At 38.7% G+C, this 23743-nt stretch overlaps 1 protein-coding gene across 1 annotated transcript in view; it reads right to left on the reverse strand.

The window, feature by feature from the left end:
- ADCY8 (adenylate cyclase 8) overlaps positions 1-23743 on the reverse strand; it is a 126706-nt gene that overhangs the window by 49492 nt on the left and 53471 nt on the right. Inside the window, 2 exon segments of the mRNA XM_074146034.1 lie at positions 3538-3696; positions 13716-13843. Of these exon segments, the coding sequence (XP_074002135.1) occupies positions 3538-3696; positions 13716-13843 (287 nt within the window).

The following is a 23743-nucleotide window of genomic DNA, read 5'->3' on the forward strand; positions in this document are numbered from 1 at the left end:
GCTGGAGTAGAAAGGCTATAAGCACATATAAAGTACTGGTTGTCTTTAAGCATTGTGAAACACCCAGAGATTTCAGAATTTAGTACAAACTGGATCTATATAGAGTATTAAATGCCAGTATATAATTAAAAGATCAAAAATTTGTATCTCAGCCATTTTTTAACCTGTCTCAGCTAAAGTCAATACAGGTTTTGTACATCATGCCATTATGATGTCCACAGAGGTTAATGCTATTTTGTAGTCAAATGTCAGTAAAACTGACAATAAAAAACAGTAAAAACGTCTCTCAAATATAAGCAACTTTTGTCCTGGACTTTAAACCCAGATCATATGATGTCTTGAAAAGACAATGCATTTCCTAGCTCTTAAAAACTCAAGTAGACTAAATTGATTTAAGTAAGTTAAGTACTAATTAAAAAAAAAAAAAGGGAAAAAGAAAGAAAAAAAGAAGAAAGAAAAAGAAAATGATACATTAGTTACCAGGGTGACTATCTTTATGCTGAGTTTCCACTAATACAATTTGAGAAGACTGCATTATACAGCCCTGAAATATGGATTTTATAATGGAAATGATAACAGCTTTAACTAGAGTATAGAGCTGGCTGTCTATGTAATACCCTGAAATGGATCAAATATTAATAAATAGTTTGTAGATTAAAAATATTTCACAAACGGTTTCACCTTTTGTACAGCTTAAACAAACTTTAAATCTATAGTGAAAAGATGTGTTTCTAATTTTACACTAATGCAGTAAATTGGGAACCTGAGCATTGAAGTAAAAAGGTATAGCCTGTCCTACTCTTGAAAACATATCAGGTCCAAAGTTTTAGATGATACCTGTTGTTGATACATCCTGGAAAATTAATTATTAGCTAGGTTTTATGCCAATTCAATACCATAGATAATACCTGCATATACCAGGGGAAGATTATTAGAAGACAAGGTCCTGGCAGAAGAGTGTCTCTGAAATAACACTGTAGGATTCATAGATTCATAGATTGGTCCAGGCCGGAAGGGACCTCCAAAGGTCATCTAGTCCGACCTCCCCGCAGTCAGCAGGGACACCCCCGACTAGACCAGGTTGCCCAGGGCCTCGTCGAGCCTCACCTTGAATATCTCAAGGGAAGGGGCCTCAACCACCTCCCTGGGCAACCTGTTCAAGTGTTCCACCACCCTCATGGTAAAGAATTTTTTCCTAATATCCAATCTAAATCTCCCCTTCTCCAGCTTAAAACCATTGCCCCTCGTCCTGTCACTGCAGGCCTTTGTAAACAGACCCTCCCCAGCCTTCCTGTAGGCCCCCCTCAGGTACTGGAAGGCTGCTATGAGGTCTCCCCGGAGCCTCCTTTTCTCCAAGCTAAACAACCCCAGCTCCCTCAGCCTGTCCTCATAGGAGAGGTGCTCCAGCCCCCTGATCATTTTGGTGGCCCTCCTCCGGACCCGCTCCATCAGGTCCATGTCCTTTCTATATTGCAGGCTCCAGACCTGCACACAGTACTCCAGGTGAGGTCTCACCAGAGCAGAGTAAAGTGGCAGAATCACCTCTCTGGATCTGCTGGCAACACTTCTTTTGATGCAGCCCAAAGGATAGTAAGAAAGTAAGGATCTTACATGGATTCCTTCTCAGGTGCTGTGGATGTATTTTTTTCCTCTCAGAAACCCAGAAATGGTTGCTTTTTCTCAGTGCTCCTGAGTGCCTCCTTCCTCAACAGTTTAGCTGCCCGTTTCACTCGGGGACATTCTCTCCCCACATCACCCATGCTTATGAGGTCTCAGGGTGATACAGAACCAAGGAAGGGAAAAGCTGAGCCCCTGCTCTCCTGCCCCCAGACTGGGTGAAGGCATCCTCCCCCTCCTGGGAAGACGAGCTGCCTCCTCCACTGTGCGCCCAGGAAAGGGCTGGGGTTCATCTTTGCGCTTGTTGCCCACTGTGGGAGCAGGACTGTTCATAACCCCGGGACAGCTTTTCAGCACCACTCTGGGAACGGGAATGATCTAGAAATTGTGGCAGGCAAGGGGATTTGAATGCTGGCAGCAGGGAGAAGTAAGGAGAGGCTGAAGTGAACTTAACTGCTCTATTAAATCTGCTCTGCACATGAGGAAAGGCTGATGTAAATCACTGTTTTGAGGGACTTAGTGAATTGTTGTCACAGACAGGCTTTGTTCTGTTGGCAAACTGATATACAGGAGTGGAAATCACTCTGCTCCAATAGACTGCACCCCAGCCAGGCACTTTATCAGGAACAGCAAGGTGGAGCTTTCTCTGGGTTATTCATTAATAGCTGTACTACTTGCTTGTATTAACAGCAATAAATTAGACTTTTTGCAGGTGCGGATGGTGAAACTTAGATGATTGATTTGCTCATGTTAACAAAGCAGCATGTGACCTTTCTTAGTCATCTGAGATTATCATGTGGGATAAGCAGCAGGGAAAGATATTTTTTTTTCCTGCAGTTTTATACACTGGTGACATATGCAGAGCACAGAAGATGTTTTCAGAGCATGCAGTGTTTCATTTTCTGCTGATTCTAAGAATATGTATTAATATAAAGGTCTACTTTGGGGAATGGTGGAAGGGACCCACATTTGCAAGTACAATATAAAGCAAATATCTTTCTAACTTCCTGGGAACATGACAGCTCTGAAAGATCCTGATTTGTGTATAGGGAGTACAGCACATAACTCAGATTTGATGACTTAGAACCTCTCTCACTCAAGATGACAGCATCACTTAGACTTTTTCCGCATGAAGATGTCCTGTTATTGCTTCTATGTTCCATGGCCAAATAAAATTGTTGTGGGGGATCTTTTGCTACATCTTTCATCAATGGAAGGTGGAACAGAAAGTGAACAGAGGACTCCTGCAACCACTACTGTTGCTTCAAATTTAGGATTTGCAACTTTCAAACTACCATGAGATATAGACCATGTCAGGCAGAAATAGTGTTCTGTCTTCCAGGTGAATCAGCCACCTCAGACAAATTAGAACTAGGCAGCTCAATGGAAAATCATATATTTTCACATATAGACAGGCTGACATAAATGTCTCAAAACCTCTACTAAAGCATCAAATTATTTAAAAGACTTCCTAGGGAGCCTGCTATCCATAACATCTTGTTATTAGTGTAACAACCTATGACCACATATTCCTGCGCTTTGTGTATTATGAAAGAAAATAAATTACAGCCTTGTGCCTCAGAACAGCATTTGAATGTAAAGGATGAGCGATGGGAAATTTGGGCTACCTCTGAGTATTGTATGGGCTGAATACAACCACTGACCTTTTTCCGGAAATCATAGCTGGCAAAGAAAAAGAAATATTTTTGTCTTTTCCAATGCCTCTGCAAGCTGGCCATTTCAACCTTTTTCGACTATAGCCTCACAAACCCCTGCCAACCACAAAATAGCAAAAAAAAGAAAAAAAAAAAAAAGGGTTATAGTTGATAAAATAATGTAAGACACTTAATCTGTTGGCAAAGTTAAGAGCGTACTGTTTTGGCAGAGTCTTCTGACTGTGGGAAATACATGTTGCCTTACCCAGGAATTCCACCTGACTCGAGTTTGTTTGCGATATCCACATCCCATGACCAGACATCAAACTGCCACTTTCGCAGGCCCAGCACTCCACACAGAACCGATCCTGAATGTATCCCTATTCTCATATCAATGTCGTGCTTCGTCCTTGACCTAACATATCTGTTATATAAAACAAAAATGAAAAAAAGAGAAAAAAGAAAAAGCAGACTCATGAAAGTATATGCCACAGTTTTCCATATCCTTTAAAAAAGCGTACAATGTAAAATACAATGACATTTGTTATAAAGAACCACTTAGTCTGTAAAATGAAATGATAACTTTATAGGTAGCAAAGTACAGGTAGTTATAAAATGACTCTAAAAGCCAGATTATCATTAAGTGTTTAATTGTATGCATGGTTCAGTGGCACATCTTACTATTCTAATCCAACAGAAAGAAAAAGATAGGGAGAGGAAAAGATGTCTGAGTGAAGTGTCTGGACTCATTGAATCCTTTAGCTTGGAATTATAAAAAAGCATTCAACAACATTAAAAAGCCATTATCATCAAACCTGCATATACTTTTATATTCTATTGTGCTTTTTTGAATAATTTTCAATATTTCTAAAATGTTACTTTATTGACTGAAATGTTCCAGAGCTATTCTTTGTCCAAAGGTGAATTATTTTCAGTAGATTTGGCCAGGACACCATTTGCTCTGTTATGATAACGATGTGTTTCTAAAATTAGTTTCTTCCATTCTGTGTGATGGCAAAGACCATTTCACCTCTTCCAAAGTGAACAGATGCGGGCGTATTTTTTAACAGTCTCAAAAAAGAGACTTTGTTCCAACACTGCTTTCAATTAATATGTCTATTGATTATAAAGGTAGTTTTACCATGTTAAAATAGTATCTTCTTTTTCTGATACAAGACAACATATATCGTTCATAGCCACAGGCACCTTAGTAGTGTCTCAGACATCAGACTGCCTCTTACAAATCAGTATTGAGATCCTCCAGCATGTCACCGTGGGACGCTCACATCTAAAATGATTGAGCTGTATCCATTGGGATGACAAAGAGACCACTTTTCCATTTCTGCCTGTGTGACAACAATTATTTGCACCAGAAATACTATTAGAGCTAGTGTTCATTAATATTTGAAGAGCATGCTCAGGGTAGGAAAAGCGCGACATTGCTACTATCAGTCTACAAACAAAGCTGCTGTGTCTCTGTAAAGAGTCCCAGTTCTACGGTCACTGAAGTCAATAGCAGAGCAGCAAGATCACACAACAGAGCAGGCAAAGAATAAACAGCTCTATTTCACAACTCCGGAGCTAACTACCGTTGCCTCAGATGCCTCAGTCATGACCTTGACAGAACCTCTCTAGAGGAGAAAAGGGTAAATTGCTCACTGCATTCAATACTTGGCCTTTCATTGTTGCAATGGGACATTAATAGAGCTTGTGGGGAAAAAAAAAAAAAAAAGTTTCAAAATGGAGAGAAACTTGTTGTATAAAAATGTGAGGAATTGAAAATAAGCAATTCATCTTTATTTCTTTCCTTCGTATTCCAAAACCTTGGAGACAAGCATGCATGTGATATTTCAGTGCAGTTGTCTGCCTACTACAGAACTGTTCATCATATCAGGAAGCTAAGACATTTCTGATATCTAAAAGAAAGATATTTAAAATAAGTTAATCATAAAATAATGATAATAATCTTTGGGAAGGGTTTTATCTGTGTTCTGATATTCTGAGTCTATAGTTTTCATCTACAAATTATTTATTGGTTTGCAAGCAGGAGGGCTTGAAATACCAAAATTAAACAAACACCTGTCTCCGAAAGGTGGGACATGGAAACAACTCCTCCACACTGAAGTAGTGCCTTAAATGTTGTGAGAACAGCTAAGAGAAGTGAGAGCACTGTAATCTGTAATGTGTTTTGAAGAATTTTTATAGATATGCTACAAAAATATCTAAACTAACACTCATAACTGTCAGAGGAATTATCACACAACTCCCCACATGATCATTTCCCCAATCTGCCTTTTTCTTTTGTTCAAACTAAGATAATTCTTTCCCATTTTATGTCTCATTTCCTCATCTTGAAACAAAAAGCTAATTGGATCCAGAGGACTCAGAGTAAAAAATGTTTTCATTGAAAAATGTGTACAAAAAGAGGACTTTAAGCTTAATAAAATGGTCTAACAGCATATATTTATGTAATATCTCTCTCTCCATATATATATACAGGCTATTAGACCAACTTATATTTTAAGTACTATAGTATTTCATTGCTAATAATACTAGTATTTAACATAGGACAAGTACTAGAATTGGGCAATCATCAATGGTATGAATTTCAACAAGCCCAGATGCAGGATTCTCTGCCTGGGATGGAGTAACATCAGGCACAAGTACAGATTGGGAGAGCAGTGTCTGGAGAACAGCCCTGCAGAAAGGGACCTGGTGATGCTGGCCGACAGCAGGCTCCATGAGAGCCAGCAGTCCAGCAGTGAGTCCTGGCAGCCCAGAGGGCAAGCCCCATCCTGGGGTGCATCAGACACAGCATCACCAGCTGGTCAAAAGGAAATTATCCCACTGTATTCAGTGTTGGTGTGGCCTCACGTGGAGCACTGTGTGCAGTTCTGGGCCTCACCATTTAAAAAGAATGTGAAGGTCCTTGAATGTATCCAGAGAAGGGCAACAAAGTTGGTGAAAGGGCCGGAAGGAATGTCCTGTGAGGAGCAGCTAAGGACTTTGAGTTTGTCTATTTTGGAGAAAAGGATGCTGAGGGGTGACGTCACTGCTCTCTGCAGCTTTCTGAGGAGGAGAAGTAGATAAGGAGGTTCTGATCTCTTCTCCCTGGTATCCAGTGATAGGATACGTGAGAATGGTTCAAAACTGCTTCACGGGAGGTTCAGACTTGACATCAGGAAACTTTTCTTTACTGAGAGGGTGGTCAAACCCTGGAACCAGCTTCCTAGAGAGATGGTCAGTGCCTCAAGCCTGTCAGTGTTTCAGAGGCATTTGGGCAATGACCTTAATAACATGCTTTAACTTTTGATCAGCCCTGAAGTGGTCAAGAAGTTGGGCTAGATGATGGTTGTAGGTCCCTCCTAACTGAAATTATTCTATTCTATTCTATTCTATTCTATTCTATTCTATTCTATTCTATTCTATTCATCTTAAATACTATAAATTGTAGTTTTGCATTTGTACCGTATCTGGGAACTAATACACACAGATCTCATCGGAGAGATCAGGTACAAACGGTGGTACAATCGAGAAATGCATCTCTCTGTTTCCAGAGTGTTCATTAAGGCTTGCTGGATTTTACCATTTCCTTTCTCACAAAAATGCGATGATGGCCTGGCCTGAAAAGGCTTTGGCATCCTCAATCAGCCACATGGGACTTCTACAATTGTTCAAAACTTCACATAGCTATGCTGTCCACGCTGCCTCCTGCATGATGCCGCAGACCCTAATCAAGGTCCTATCCCCTTTGCCTCATCTGTTGTTTTTCATGGCTTCCCAGCAACTTATTCCTGTGTGCTGCTCAGGTGATACTTGATCTCAGCTCTTTGTCTGCAGTCAGTGTGGATTTGGTTACCTGCCTACAGCCTTCCACTGAAGGCTGTTCTGTTTTTCTGTCTGCTGTGGTGCTGGTGCACCTGCAGGGCCCCCATCTTCACATCCTCCTCTTACTCGCCCTTCACAGCAATGTGCTCTTATATTGATAGGTAGAAAACTAATTGCATGAGGGCAGCCTGAGATATATTTAAACAGACCCAGTGCAGAACATGAATCAAAGCAGAACAGCGATCTGGTCTTGCTCCCATTGCTTTATTATTTGCAACACAAGACTGAGAGCAGAGCAATTGAGAACCTGTTTGTGGATACATCAGTTTTCACTAAACTTTTGTTGTAAGGTTTTAAACTGAATAAAGATAAATAGGTTGTAGTTTAAAAGTGAGGTGATTGGTGTGTAAAAAGTCATGGAATTATTCTTTTTCTTTAAAATTTAGAGTCATGTGGGGTGAAACTGATTTCTGAATTATGTAGAGAAGGTGACATCATCATGGTCAAATCAATCTCCCTAATAGCCACACTACCACATACTTTAAGAGGTCTTGTTTATATAGTGCTATAGGAAAAAAGCAATTAAAAAATTTGAAACATGAACACTGGATCATCTTCATCATTACAGGTAGTTCTCCTTTAATGAGAAAAAAATTTCTTGTAAATAATAGCATGTACTAGATACTAAAAAAATGAAGAGTGTTCATTTTGTATAAGCTCAGGTGTTCCACATCTTTTAGTTCTGCTTCTTAAATCTATTAATCTATCAATGAAGCTTCTAATTAAAAAAAAATCTATTTCCTTCAACTGTTTTACAGACTCTCTGCAAATACTTTGACAAAATGGGTGCATGAAGCTGCATTATTGATGATCTATGAAGCAGCCTGTTTACTTCACAAGCTGCCTGATATCTTATCCAGGATGAGGCAACTGTGACTGACGCTATTCATGCCATGTCTCATTTCATTCAAGTCAATGATAAAAATTTCATTGATTTTAATTGGATCTTGGTGTTTCCTTCTGGCCGTCATTCTTTGATGGGTATTTGATTTTTGTGCTGCTAATCGAAGGCTTTCCTATTTGCATGCAGAAGGTGAGCCAAAACTCAGAAATCTGCCTTTCAACCTGCTCTGTAGCTGTCAAAAATCTGAATGCCCTGGAATTCACACCTTGCAGGTTCAGACAGTGACACACTGGCTATATCTGTACTGGCCAGTTTCCCTGTGCAAGGTTCTGCCTATGCTTTGAGATACTTAAAACAGCCCCAGAATGTTTTCTTTTCCTGGCCAACTAGATCTTTCTCAACCTCTTCCCAGGTTCAGGAGTTCACATGTGCCAAAGACCATTTCAGTAGGTAGTTTGGATGCAACTGCCTGGTTTTAGAGGCAAAGAGTTGAGAATAATGGAGTTGGCCAGTCTGTGCCACTTTTTCTTGGTGACAGCTGACATTCCCTGGGGCTGTTTAATTTACCCATCAAGACATAGCCGCTATCATCCTCATGCAGAAGTAACAGGAAAGTCTCTGTGTTCTGTTTGAAGTAAATAAAGGTCATAGCTGACCCTGCTTTGAGCAGAAGGTTGAACTAGTGGTGTCCTGATGCCTCCTCCAACCTGAACTGTCCTATGATCCTAAGACATAGAAAACTTTTGGGTTGGACTCAACAGATTTGTGGAATTTTCCTAAATGAACTCAAACACTCTTTGGTGCTGACATGAGAGGATAGTAGGTGAACTGAGGTAAGTGCTCTTCTTGGTGTGATTCTGGGAACTGTGTCATGCTTGCGAATGAGCCATCCATTATTTTTAAAAATCGCAGTAACAGGATGCACTAAACTACTGAAGAGTTCGAAGAATACAGCTAAGGTACTATGACTCACAGGATATAACACTTTGTAGATGGACTTTACACAGCATTGAATTTACAATTTAAGGCTGATATTATCCCAAGAAGCCAGTTTAAAATAGCTCTAGGGTGAGTTTACCTTGGAATTGGATCTGGATTCCAATGTCAGCAGAAACTATTATCTGGAGAAGTTTCGTATCGTCAGGTTTATCATTAATATAACTGACTTGCTCTGAATTCAGACGGATACTATAGCAACATGGACAGAGTTAAACCACTGCTGTGTTCCTGTTTCTTACGTCTGTCTGCTCTGAGAGGCAGGAAACTAATATAGCACAAGGGACTACAAACAATATTATCAGAAGTCTGCTTTTTCAATTGAAAGCTATGTTATAAAAATCTATATAAATATATACACTTCTATGCCATCTTGCCAATATAGCTTTGATACTATTTGGTGGCACATTCAAAGAAAAGAGTTCTCAGAGGTACACGAACCTATTAATCTCTACCCACTTCAATTCATATAGTCACCCAACAGCAAAACCAGGGAAAGATATACCGTCCTGATGCTCTGTTCATTCACAGTCAGTGGCTGAAATGGACATGTGGAGCTGACGATGTGATCAAGTCCCAGCGTGAAACCTATTCGCTCCATGGCCTGTGTGAAAAGTACTGGTGGAGCTTGCGGATATCTTGCAAAGCCCCTTTCTGCCACTATAGAGAAATGTAGGTAAGCAACCCGTTTTGGGTTTGTGAAACATTATTCTGTCTTCTGTGACTCAGGGCTCATTACAACATAGGCTGAACCTTGTACATCATACAAGAAATAATCTGTGGAAGGAATCCAGAACTGGATAAATTGCATTATTATATAATTGTATAATTAAACAATGATTTATTAATTGTAGAATATGGAAGTAATTCCTGGCTGTTTCACTGCCTAAGTAACTTCTTTAACAAACATTGATCACTTCATGATTTTTTTTTCAATACCTGACAGATGACATTAAAAGCAGTTTTTCCTGAGAAAGGCAGGAAACCTGCCAGGTCAGTCACTGAGATCATCTAACATAGTTGTGGTGTTTTGGTTTTGGTTTGGTTTTCTTTTTATTTATTTATTTTTTACTTTTTGTTTTGTTAGCTTTCTTTTTTTTTTTTTTTCATCTCCCATGAAGTGATGTTAATATTAGTAGTTAATTACAGTCTTTTCATGAACTCAAGCTGTTATCTAATTTCTGGAGTTTAGTTTATGTTGTATGCTGGGACTATTTTTTCTGTCATAATAGTTACTCCTTCAGCGGTATTTCAGTGGGAAATAATCCAAGAGACAAAATCACTCGGAACTCCTTGACTTACCAAACAAATGGGTTTGTTTGAATTTCCACTTTTATGTGGGTTGTTGTGGGTTTTCTATCATTACACCATGTGAGTGAGTCCTTGAGGAGCTGGGCCTCCCACAGTCTCCCTCCCCCCTTTCTTCCTGGTCACAGGGATTTTAGGAATAAGGACATTTTGGAAGGTGGTGGTGAAAGCAGCAGCTTTTAACCACTGGAGGCAGCCCCTGCCACTTAGGATGCCACCGTGTCCCAAGCTGAAGAGCAGAAGGGACAGCTACATTGTCCACCCTGATACCCTGTGACACATGGGCTAGTACATTCTACCCACTTGCTTGTTTGTATTCCAGTAACTTGTGCCTGATGGAAGTATTTACTCTGGTAAGAAATTCAGTTTTGCTTTGAAAACACTGAGGGACAGAAAAGCCATCGCTTCTCTTAGTAATATCATCCCCCGTTTTTAAATCTAGTGTTTTCTGCCCATAATATGTTTTATGTGCTGCTACCAAATAACTTCTCAGCCTTTTTTTCACTCAGCTAAACATATCAAGCTTCTCAATTCTCTTTCTTTAAAGGCACTTCTGCTTCACAAATAATTTTTATGACTTTTCCCTGTACCCTTATAAAAAAGTTTAACAAGCTTTTTAAAATGAGGCCACCACACTAAGATTCATTATTCTCATCTCAGTCTTGACATTGACAGTCTATGCTGATATAATTTCCACTTTGGAAGTACTCTCCTCTTCTTTAAGATTATTTCCTTCACCTCTCTTTGCAGTCCTTCCTTCACTTCCACTTCCTTTCATGTTTCCACTCCTTTCTCTAACTCCCTTTCCCTCAGAACTTTCCTCAATATTTGTGTAGCTATTCCTTTCCTCGAAGCACAACCAAAAGAATTGAAGACCCCAATGAACAAGCATGTTAATCTCTGCCTGAGGCATAATGTGGTATTCAGAAATTTTTTCAGTTCAGAATGACTTTTATGTTTTGTTCTGTATCTTTCTCTTATCTATTCTAATATATTTGAGGAAGCAATTATCTCACCAAATCTAACCTCATTTTATTGTTAGGTTTTAAGCTCATGTTCCATATTTCACTGTCAGCAAATAGTTATCCCCATCTTGAATTTTATCACACCTCCCATCCATAATCCCATCCATCTGGCACTCCAGCACAGCTTTGGAGTTTCACTAACACACAATGAAAACACCGAGGACTGCTATCTTCTCACAAATCTTTCCCCCCTCATACAGACATAAAGATAAGATGGCAGCTCCTTTTTGTAGGTAAGAGCAATTACGTATTTAGTTCCCCTGACTGGTATCTCTGACACCCATTTAGCTTGGGTGATAACTGTTCAAATGAAACATTATCATCTGATGACTAAACATTCCACTAGTAACTCATTTCTATTAACTGTCATACAGACAGGCATTAATACAATAAAATTAAATACAGGAAGAGTTACACTGGATGTGAAAAGATATAAGAACGAGGTGAATAAATGAACCCTCGTGAAGAGTTTGTTCTTTTCATTTTAATTTGCATTTCCAGCTGCAGCTAAAGACAGGTGGTTGGGTTTTGCAAGACAGACAGAATTAGGATTCTTGCTCATGCACAAATGTGATGGGGCAAAGCTTCCTTGCTTTAGGGTAAATATAAGAATTCATAGAGCCTTTTTTTTAGATTTGATCAAGTTTTCTAGTGATCAATATAGTAGAAATTCAGTTTTCTGAAGAAGTTTTTTATTTCATTTTAACTTTGAGAGGTATCTACTAATTTAATTTCTAATTAGTAGACTAGATAACTCCAAATTTTCTCAGAAATGCGGACTGAAGTATTTGTAATATCACATGGAAGGTCCACCCTGTGAACTATGTAAGCACACATTAAGATAAGTAACATAAGGCTCCTCTACTCTGAACAGAAAAGCCTGGGGAAAAAAATGATGCTTATTGAATGGCCAGAAATTCAGATACTGAGATTATCAAATACATTGGAGGTAATATGACTTGAATTAGCCTGGGATGACCAAAGTCCTAATGGACTTTAGTTTCTCAGCTCCTACTGAATATAACTGTCACTTAAAATACTGAAAAAAATAGTACTATTTCTACTGGATTACTGTTTTTGAGACCCAGTTCATAAAAGGGCATCGAGGTGTTAGAGACTTCCACACATGTAAAGAGATTCAGAGAAATTTACTGTCTTAGAAGAAATATGACTTACAATATAACTTACAATAGGTTTGCTGCAGATGGTATTACCAAGCAAATGCAAATGACTTGATGTGTGTTTCCAAGAATTTTTTACAGTGTTTTTTTCATCTGTGTATGTTCTCTAATTCGTGTTTCACTTTCACTGTGGGGATTCCAGAAGCAAAATATTGATTACTTTGTGCAACATTTAGCCTGTGATAATTCAATCCAATCTTCTTAGAGATCATTGTTACATAACCATTATTCAGTTACATTCTCCATTAATTAATTTTTGTCAAATTCCTTCTCTATTAAGATCTCAGTAATGTAACTGCAGTATGCATTAACTGTCTGATGTGTGTAAAGAGAAACACTTGGATTAAAGGAGGAAAGCAGTCAGGAAAAGAAGCAGACAAAGAGATTGGACAGCAAAACATCCATGGAAAGAGGAGAGTGCTCAGATAAAGCAATGCTGTTTTAGGGAAGACAGCACCAGAAGAAGGATTTGGGGAATGGGAACTTGGCAACATTCATATAGAGGATAAAAAAGATGGAGAAAACCTCTCTTGGTGCGTTAAATGTTGGCCACTGTCACAGTAATTCATTGGACAAACTCTATACATGGACTGCTGAAACATGTTATTATTAATCTTGATTGCATCAAAATACAATAATTATCATCAAGACAACTATATTTACATGATGGGAACACATCCCTTAATTAAAACACTTCCAGCCCTTGTGGATTTAAGCACCTGATTTAACAAGTAAAATTTGCTCATCTGGAAAATCTTAGTGCTTATGAGTTTGTCTCTGAGCTAGTTTCCAAGCTAAAGTATTGCTGCAGCTGTATATTTAGGGTTTTTATTGTTGCTTTATTTTATTAAGGAGATTATTGGAAGTAATTCAGTCTCCTCCTCATCAACCTCTTCTTAAAAATGACAACAGTACAAAGTGAGAACTGTTAAGATCTGTGAAACCTACCACTCACAATGCACACACAGCTACCGTGTTACACGCTCTGAAACAGCACAGGTTAATAAAATGCATTTAGTACCTCTTCCCATGCGTTACATGGATCCAAAAAGTCCTGCCCTTTTCACAGTGATAATCCTACGGTCTCTGAACCACCACAGGAATTACTTGTCCAGTAATGGCATTCTCAGATATGAATTTCAGGACATTGTCAGAAACAATGAAACAGGAAGAAGAAGGAAAAAAAAAAAAATAGCATTACCTGATAGTTTTGATCATGCTGAGCCCCATTTCAACACAGCAGTGTGCATGGTCCTGACGAGGTTCTGGGAGCCCCGACACACAGTAGTAACAGTCCCCCAGGATCTTTATTCTGAGACAGTGATGTTCCTATATGGAAATGTATCAAAGAGAGAGAAAAAATTTGCAGTCATGTTTTCATAATTTTAAGATGAATGTAAAAGTGGTTGAAAAAAGTACTGAAAAAAAAACAATTAAAAGCTTGTTGCTGGATGTTTCTTAATTGTAATTAGTATAATCTTGATTTATTTCACTTTTGAAATAAAGTATGTTTACATTTTCAGTAAAAAAGGTTATAGAGATTTTTGTGTTATGCTAGTCAGAGATGTCCTTGCTGATGGTGAGAAAGGTTTCATCAGAGCCAGTCTGGAAGCTAGGCCAAGGATTCCAAAACGCCAGCTGAGATAATAAATAACCCATTTTAGACTATATTCCTCCAGGGCATACTTTCTGCCCCCTTTTTACAGTGGAAATAAATGAAAAACCTCTTTCCTTCCACTGATAATCCCTTCTCACCTAAAGTTTCCACTGTCACCATCAAGCATTTCTAACAGCTATAGGAGCTGATCAAGTATCTGCCATGCCAAAGAAATCAGAGAAGGTGTCTTTCATTAGTCTGGTACTGTGGAGAAATTATGTTTATTTGGCACCCAGCCAGAGACATCCTTTACCCTAGGAGCAAATACTGAATTTGATTTCTTAAATACATTTTAACAGTACCCTTATAGACTGAAACAGCATGTTACTGTGCGATTGGATCATTATTTTAGAAGATTCTTTTCTAGTGAGCAGAACTACTCAAAATTTTTGCAGTTCTCAGGCAAGCAAAACAAATGAGCCCAAGATCGCTGCAAACTTGCTGAATGTATTCTGCTGGCTTGGCACTCACAGGAGACAATCAATGCACAAGAGCAGAGACTATAATAATTTGAGGGCAGAGCTGCAAGTATCTAGGGGCAGAAGGTGTTGGAAGTTGAGTCAGGAAAGCATTTTTATGATGGAGAATGATTGAAATAATAAGTGCACTATTAGCACTCAATCAGTAAAGGCTCCAGTGACAGCACATTAAAATGAAGACCAGTCATTACTGGGGAGAAGGATAATGACTTGTAAAACCAGTTTGTCAGATGACAGAAAGATTTGGCCTATGGTATTTATTTCAGCTTTTCTCTTCTCTTTCTCTCTGTGAACCTGTGGTGGAGGCTGCACTAATCAAAGGATCAGGGATACACTAAACCCCCCTGGGGAAGGAGAGAACTTTAAGTAGGACATAGGAGCAAATGTGAATTCTGACAGTGCCTCAGGAATTGAGCACTGGCCAAATGAATGGGACTCCAGGTTATTATTTGAGATTTTGCCTAGGAAGAATGAAGCTTTGTAGTCAACCTCTGACAAGTCCTTACAAATCCCAGAGTGACGAAGGGAACCTACACACTTGTACCCAAAGCTTTTGCAGAAATCAGCTGAAGCTTTAAGCATGCCAGCAAGGGTAAAAGCGGCTCTGGGCACAGAGCCAAAGTAAGCTGATTCACCCTGAAATCTCCTTAAACCATCAGTTGGAGCTGACTGTGTTTGAAGCTTTGGCTAAGTCTCCAGCTAATACCATTGCTGGCTCTCAGAGTGCGATGCCGAACCGCCCAAGTTTCACAAGGAAATTCAAGACTAAAATTAGGTTTCTGAAAGGTCAAAATTTATATGTAACTCTCCTCTTTCCTTGTCCCCTTCTCTTCAAACCCTCTGCAGACCCAGACAAGTGAACATTGGGTATTTTTTATATGGTTGCAACTGAAATCGTACATTCTTAAATCCACCAAAACATTCATTTTTTACACATTTCCTCCCAATGGAAAGAACTAGAGATTTGATTTTACTACAATTTTCACTTAATTATTTTTCTATAGAGTGAAACTAGGAACACTAAAGTTAATCAAGTAGCGAGGACTCAATGGCATAAATCAGTGCATGTTAAACTGTTAGTGGGCTTCCTTAAGCTTCTTTCTGCGTTCTCTGGTTAGATAAAATTCAAAGAGATAAAGATACTATGAAACACAAATTCTCAAATACTTTGGCTTTTCTGTTCATATTCTAATTGCCATTTGCTTTTACACCTGAAAGTAAATGAAGCATTTACAACGTCATATCGATTTGACAGAGGTGGAGTGAAGCAAAAGGCAACACTTAAGTCATTAAGACCCACTAGAAATACATAACAGCTGATAACCAAACAATATAATATAGGAAAAAAAGGGAAAAGCAGTCCATTTCCAGCAAAGAAAGAAAGGCAAATCTCAAGTAGTATCATATTTTAGTATTGTAATTATATTTTTACATGCAACGTTTATTATGCAGTCGTGCACCTGTAGTACCTGCCTATCTGACGATGCTGGAATCCCCTATTAAGTGAGCATCTAATTCAGCACAGTTAGAGAACATTGCCTGCAACAGAAAAAATCCCTCAGCTGTTTTGCTCTTAATGACTCATTTAAACTGGCTGAAGTGCTGTTCCATTAAAGACAGATGAGACCTCTGTCACCTGGCTGCATGTCACCTCATTTGCTGAAAATCAGAGCAAGGCAGACCACTTCAAAAAGACATGATTTTTATAAGAATAAAACCCAAGAATCTTAATGCATAACAAGACCTGCTAATGAGGGTTGGATGTATGCAAATGTGAGTGCATGTGTGTGACACAGGAAATCCGTTCAGCTGCATGTGAATGTATGCTTTTTCTTGTCATGATATGTCATCTCTACAGTCATTTGGGAAAGCTCAGGAAGTCATCTACAGAGTGAGATATCCAATTGGAGATGACTATATATAGGTGTCCATATGTCAGCCAGCAGTTGAGGCTGCCATTACAGTCAAAGCAGAGCCAGGCAATGCAGACAGTGAAGCCTTGGGATGGATTCAGCTCACAGATAAAGCAGTTGGCTGGGCTTCAGTTCAGTTGTCTACACATAAGCTTATGGTGCATCAGTAGGACCCCTCAGTGGGTGAGGCACCCACACAGGACTAACAGACTTGACATACGATGTATTTCCCTCTGGAGTGGTGTAAAGGCCAGGCAGGGTGTCTCTATTGCCACAAGGAGCACTTAAATGACTTCTTGTCTTCCTTATTTTTCCTGCTAGTCAAATCATTATGACTGTTAAACACAAACTGGGTTACAGTCCAACTATATTGTCCTTACGCTTTTATTCTTCCCTTATTATTCCCATCATACCTATTTAAAAGTAAACTGTGGATTTTTTATCACTGGAAATGTTTCAGCTAGAAGAAGATAATTCAACAACTGCCAGGAAGGACAGAGGGCTAATGGTATCTGCCTTTGGCAGAGGGAAGCTGCGTGGTCTCCTGAGATTCCCTCTGATAACTCTGTAGTTTAATCACATCTACAGTTTAGACTAGATACTTTGTCAGGCTGGTTGTATTAGTACACTAAAGTTAGATTCATGGCTGATGTGGGTAGCCATGCTGTAGCTGTAAAAATGAGTTGTGCAAGGGCCTACCTACTTTTCATTGGTATAAAATGATAATAATAGCATTCGAGATTTTCTTCACACTCTAGAGCTCAAGTCTGCTTCCTAAAACCATCTCACCGCAATGGTATTTAAGAGTTGCAAGCTGATATTAAATTAAAATGAATGAAAAATATGAATGAAAGACATATGAAGAAACTGTAAAATGAGTAAATTATTTAAATAAGAGAAAATGGCCATACACAGACTTTGATGCAGCAGATACTACACTACAGTGTAATATCCTTGCACTGTTATGAGGCTGTTATGATCTTCTCTTTATTTTATTCTATTCCTCTGCCCTTTGCTTAAGCAATTCCAGAAGTTGTCCTTGGACACGTAAATGACAGCTGATAATATACATACACGTCAGTATCCATCAACCTCACACCCCTCTCCACACTCATTCATTGATGCCATTTACTGAAGGTATCAACTAATTTCTCAGCATGCCACAAATAAGGGTTTTTCCCCTCCTTGTTTGTAGCATCTCATACGCTACCAGTGAAAGATTAAGGGCCTGGATTCTTCCAAGATCAATTGAAATCAGCAGAAATTTGGGATATCGAGCAGAGTCACACACTCAACTATTAATAATAATAATTCTAGATGAATTCAGTGGCAATCAATAAGAAATATTTTTCCAAATCACCTTAATCTAGAGCAAAAGAAAATATGAAGATTTTTCATAAATAATTTCCTCTTACGTGTGAATGATTTATGTTAAGCTTATTAAATACACTCTTAGTGGCTGGAAAGGAAGCAAAGCAAATTAGCACAAAGTGGAGCTGAAGAAATCAGTTGCTCAAATATCAAGTTACTGAAAGACGCAGTCAGAAACTTCATTAATATTTCTTGTTTCCTTGGCCTAAATTTCTGACAAGAGGAAAAAAGTGATTATGTTTTGTAAGTTATGCCACTTTTTCTATTCTGCCTGTGGTGAATTAATCACTTCATCTACTTTTGAAGGAAATCCTGTAAGCTAGTGAACAGCCCACAGAAAAGTCCACATTCACAATTTTTATAATATCAAGCTAAAAATTTAGAACACTGAGAATGGGAAACTACTGAGGCTGAACTGCAGAACAAAGAGCTCATACACATAAATTTCCTTTTAAAAGGTGGCCAGAGCGGGAGGATGCAGGGACTTGGCCTTTATGTACAATAGCTCAGTTCCTGAAACGTTTGCCAAAGGTATAGGAAACCTAGATAAAAGGCTTTTCTCAGCACAAATGGGGTCTAGGCCAAAGCCCTTAATCAGCAGGCTGTTTTGGGGTGGGATGGAGAGAGAGGTCCATCCAAATTCCTCCTATTGCAGCTCTGTCACTTCAGAAAACAGAACTGGGACCTTGACAAAATCAGGTGGAGGGAAGTTCTTGAGCCCGTTGATGCAGGCAGAAAGGAGGAGCAGGTTTGGGTCACAATTGCAAGGACTGTTTTTATTTTTTATACACATAAGGGGAAAAATGTGGCACTCTTTCATCCTCTGCCTGGACCAGGGAATACTTAAATATAGTCCTTTATTAAATTCTTTTTACATAGTTTAACAGATCCCGTAATGACTGCTTTCTTTTTGAGACTAGCCTAGAGCAGTGTGGTTAGGACTTCTCCAGGCTGACAGAAAATATGGGTTTGGGGTCTCTCGTGCTGCAGAAGGAACCGAGACACATTCCTGCTTGAGTTTTCTAATATATTATATCAACACTTCTCTCCTTTGCCATACTGTGAAAGAAAAACAGCTGTGGCTGTTGTGTCTGGTGAGCAACCACCCTTGCCAGCTGGTGTTAATTAGTAGATTATGCCATAAGTGGTTTTAGGCACAGAAATCCCTTTAGAAAGATTCAAGGTGTGCTTCCTTCCTGCTAAGGCAGGAGCAATTCTACATGGAAATTCTGCCCCTTAGAGATTTTTAGGACTACGTATACATAAAGGGTGAGGTAGACATTTCTCAAGAATATACTTGTGAAGCCTAAATTTCATTCAAATCTCAATTTAGTCAATGAAATGGGATTTTTTTTTTTTTAGGTTTGGTTTTACACAGCTCTTAGCTCCTAAATCACTGAGAAATTTTGAAATTGAAATTTTATTTAATCTGTCATTTTCATCTGACTTTTTTCATAAAATGTCTGTAGACTATCATTTCTGAAAACATTGAACACTTCCAGGGATGGGGCATCCACAATTTCTCTGGGCAACCTGTTCCAGTGTCTCACCACCCTCACAGTAAGGAATTTCTTCCTAATATCTAATCTGAATCTATCCTCTTTCAGTTTAAAACTGTTAGCGCTCGTCCTATCACTACACTCCCTGATAAAGAGTCCCTCCCCATCTCTCCTGTAGACCCCTTTCAGGTACTGGAAGGCTGCAATAAGGTCTCCCCGGAGCCTTCTCTTCTCCAGGCTGAACAACCCCAACTCTCTCAGTTTGTCTTCATGTGAGAGGTGCTCCAGCCCTCTGGCTATCTTTGTGACCCTCCTCTGGACCTGCTCCGACCGGTCCATGTGCTTCTTATGTTGGGAGCCCCAGAGCTGGACGCAAGTACTCCAGGTGGGGTGTCACCAGAGCAGAGGGGCAGAATCACCTCCCTCGACCTATTAATTCCTTCCCATTACAAAAAATTCATATATGTCCTTATAGTTAAGTAAATATCATGTATGTACACTCATAATAAAGTTAACTCTGCTTCTTAATACAGTATCCCAAACATATACGCACAAAGAAATTCACACCTTTATTTACTGGCATATATGTTTAAACAGACATGTTTTTTTAGGGAGTCTCTGGAGTCCTGCGGGTTATGTGCTTGAAGATCATTTCACAAAAGAACAAAGGACTGCCAGCTCAGAGGCTAAGGGGAAAGTAAAGCACTACAACAGGAGTGCCTTTATTGAGGAGACAAAAGAGCCTTTAATGCCCTCCACTCTTCCCTCTTTGATGCCAGCTGGTGCAGGTGGTGTACTGGGGCTGTACAATGATGCATTCTTGCGGAGCCGGATGGTTTCCACCCCTGGAAACGCTGGTCACAAGTAAGACTGGCAATGCACTGTTGGAGTAATTTTTGGCAGGTTGTCTGCAATCTCCCAAGAGAGAATTTAACCAAGGTTACAGAAAAAGACAACCTCATTTAGAAAAAAAAAATAAATCACCAGTTCTTTAATAAGTAAAAGCAACCTGTGATTCACATTAGATAAATAACTCTCCCTCATACATTAGTCCAGTGACATAAAGAGGAAAAAGGCTCATATTAGAGTGAAATTTCCATTCAGCATCTACAGCTCCTCTGAGTAAGAAGCACTATTGTTCTGGTTTATCGTATGAGAGCTGATGAGACTGAAAAGAGATTAAGTGTCTTACAGGCTAGCCATTTTATTCTTATATGAAACACATGGATTTTAATTTTTCAGGGGAAGATTTCTGTTTCAACATCAATACTTCGTATTAAGGATGGGTCCAAACTCAAATCTAAGACTGTCTGTGTGTCCGTCTTTATGTATGTGTCTAAGCTAAAAAGCTGTGGCTTGATTTTATCTTTAGGTCTCAGTGATGTTGGACTACGTCTCAGCTGCTCTTGCAAAAAAGACTACAGATGTCTGCTCCTCTGTTTAGGGTTTTACTCTTTCCTTTTTGTCATATCTCAAAATGAATCTCCGCACACTGTAGATACATTTAGAAATATGACAAACAATTTAACTCGTATCAGCTGATAGAGCTACAAAATGCCTAGCATTGCAGAGAAGGCAGAGGAAAAACAAACATCAAAATAACTATTATTTCATCAAAGCAGGACTTTTTTTAGGCTTAAGTATCTTACCAAATGTCATATTTCCCTTCTCTCCTCAAAATTTCTGCCTAAGGAAAATATTAATATTAATTAAGTTTCTGTTTAGGCCTTTCAGTAGAAGGATATACAAAGAAATCTTTTCTTTAGCTCTGTTTTATGCCAACCTATTTTTCTTCCTTTCTAACTGTCACTTTTCTCTTTAATAACTATAGATCTTTCACAAATATCATAGAGTGATTAGAAAGGGGAAGTAGCTGTACATAACATGATATTACATTTCTTATAAGAAATATTGAACTGAGTTCTAATTTTCATTTGAAGCGTTCTCTGGTAATGATACCGGTATTATGGAATTTGTTGTTATTAATTATATGCATCAACATATGCCATAATACTTGATGTAACAAATGATGATTAAAAAAAATCTCAGAGCTCACATTACTTCTGCATTGCACAAAAAAAAAAAAGGCAGCTGAATAAGAGAAACAAGAAACAGCTAAATTACATTCTTCAGAAAGCTATGAAATAGTGTCTTCTTTAATATTATATGATTTATATAGGATGATAGAGCAGATCAAACAATCCTTTATATAGGATTATAAATTACTTCTTTAATTTAGAAGTAAATAAGGATTTATAGGGATTTTCCTTAAAATCTAAAGAAACTGCCTCAAGCTTTCTGCAATTTACCTCTTTGTCTTGATAATAATTCTTAGCAAAACCCAAGACTTTGAGTAACAGTGTCTATCTTAAAGAGTTATGATGACTCTAGTTAAGCTGATTAAGAACTAGTTAAGCAATAGATCTGAAATCTAGATGTGAATGTGTAATCCTCATTAGTGGAGGATCCTTCTAGGGAGGTTTTGAAAGGACTTCTTTCCAAAAAGCCTGTCAAGGATTTACAGGCAAGTATGAAACCATTGCTAATAACATTTGTAGAAGGAATAAGACTGGTAGGATGATCAATTACCATGCAGGCATGGTCGTCATAACCAGACAGCAAGGCCATAAAAAATGCAAAATAATATGTCTCAGCACAAGAATGTCATCAATGTAAGTTCAGAAACGTGATCTTTGAAAAATGACCAAGGAAAGAGAGAATAGGAGGAACGGTGATGATCTGCCTCCATCCCACTAGTGGAGGTTTGTCCAGGAACACTGCTTTGAGTGCAAGTATCTATGCCTTAAAAGAGATTCTGAAAAATTGGAGGCAGTCCAGAAAACTAGCCCCAAATATTATTTGAAATCTTACAGAAAAAAAAGCCTCAGAATAAGGTCAGTCTGTTTCTTTTATCAAAAGGAACCCTGAAAAGTGGCTTGATCAAAGCACACAAATGTATTCCCAAAGAAAATCAGTGGCTAGGCTACAAGATGGTCCTTTTGTCTAGGAAAAAAATAGGTCATAGCAAGAATCAATGGATATAATTCAAAGTCAGAAAAAATCAAATGAGAAACAAGCCATACCTCATTAACAGTGAGAGTGTTAAGGCACTAGAACAGGCTACCAAGATACACAAGTATTTCTCCATCTCCTGGGACCTTCAGATGAAGATTGGGTATTTTTCCAAAAGGTACACCTTTGCCAGGTGTGAAAGCTTCATACTTCAGTTATGTAGGTTGATAGGTCCACGTAAATTCCAAGTCCTTAAAGTTTGGGTCATGGACCAGTCAGTGTCCACTTCCAAAATTTTCCAAAGGCAAAGATTAGGTCAAATACAAGATTTAGGCCCATATACTTTAGGCAGCTGGCCCCTCCATAGAAGTTCAGAACCCTGACTGAGGAGTCTTGGTTTCCTATAAAGTACAGAGGGAGAGTTCACCAGGCAAGTACCAAGACATCTACATCTCAGAAGCCACAACCAAGGAACACAATCAAAATGCCTTTCTTTTTAATACATTTTAATTAGTCATGGTTAGATCACTCTAATCTTTGTAGTTAAACCTGTTCAATTTCTGTAGTGATTCTTTCCTGAGTCTTCCCCCTTTCATATGATTGATCTAGACAACTGGATTTGTCTTATCAAAGATGTGCAGAAGAGAAAAGCAAATTCACAGACTGGGAAAGAAAATGCATGAAAGAGCTTGAAGTCTTAGTGACTGGGACATCCACCTGAGAGGTGACTGTCCTGATGAAGTTTTGCAGACAGAGAAGTTCTTTCATTCCAAACTTTGCAAATTTCTGGGTAAGAAATTAACTTCTCAGCTATGTTAGACAAACTGGCATATTAATTACTGTTTTGTTTTTTTTTTTTTAAATAAACTCACCTACATTTTTGGGATACCCTGTTCTATGTGGGCATTTGCAATGTTCTCCTTGAAGTTTAGGACTGTGACAGAAAGATTTCTAGAGGGTTTATCAGGAGACGAATGATAAACCACGGAGAAGGGGGAAACCTCTGGGCATTTAAAGAAGCAACATTTTCAGTTTCTATAAAATATTAAAACCAAGCAGGGAAGTGTCTTCGGAGTTAGGTGGGAAGTGAGGGAGGACTCTCTGGATTGCACTTTTAGATGTAAATGCCTTCCTTGTTCTTAATTCCTTTATTGGATCTACTCCTTCTATACAAAATATCTATTGGTTAAATAGAATTTATGGAATTATTAGGAAATATGGTTAATGTTAATGAAAAAAGAATCTGTTCTGCCAAAATGCTAGGCGAAATTGAAATGTAAAGCAAGGCAATAAATATT

The sequence above is a fragment of the Numenius arquata genome, chromosome 3 (genome assembly GCF_964106895.1).
Source record: "Numenius arquata chromosome 3, bNumArq3.hap1.1, whole genome shotgun sequence".
In the NCBI taxonomy this organism is placed as follows: domain Eukaryota; kingdom Metazoa; phylum Chordata; class Aves; order Charadriiformes; family Scolopacidae; genus Numenius; species Numenius arquata.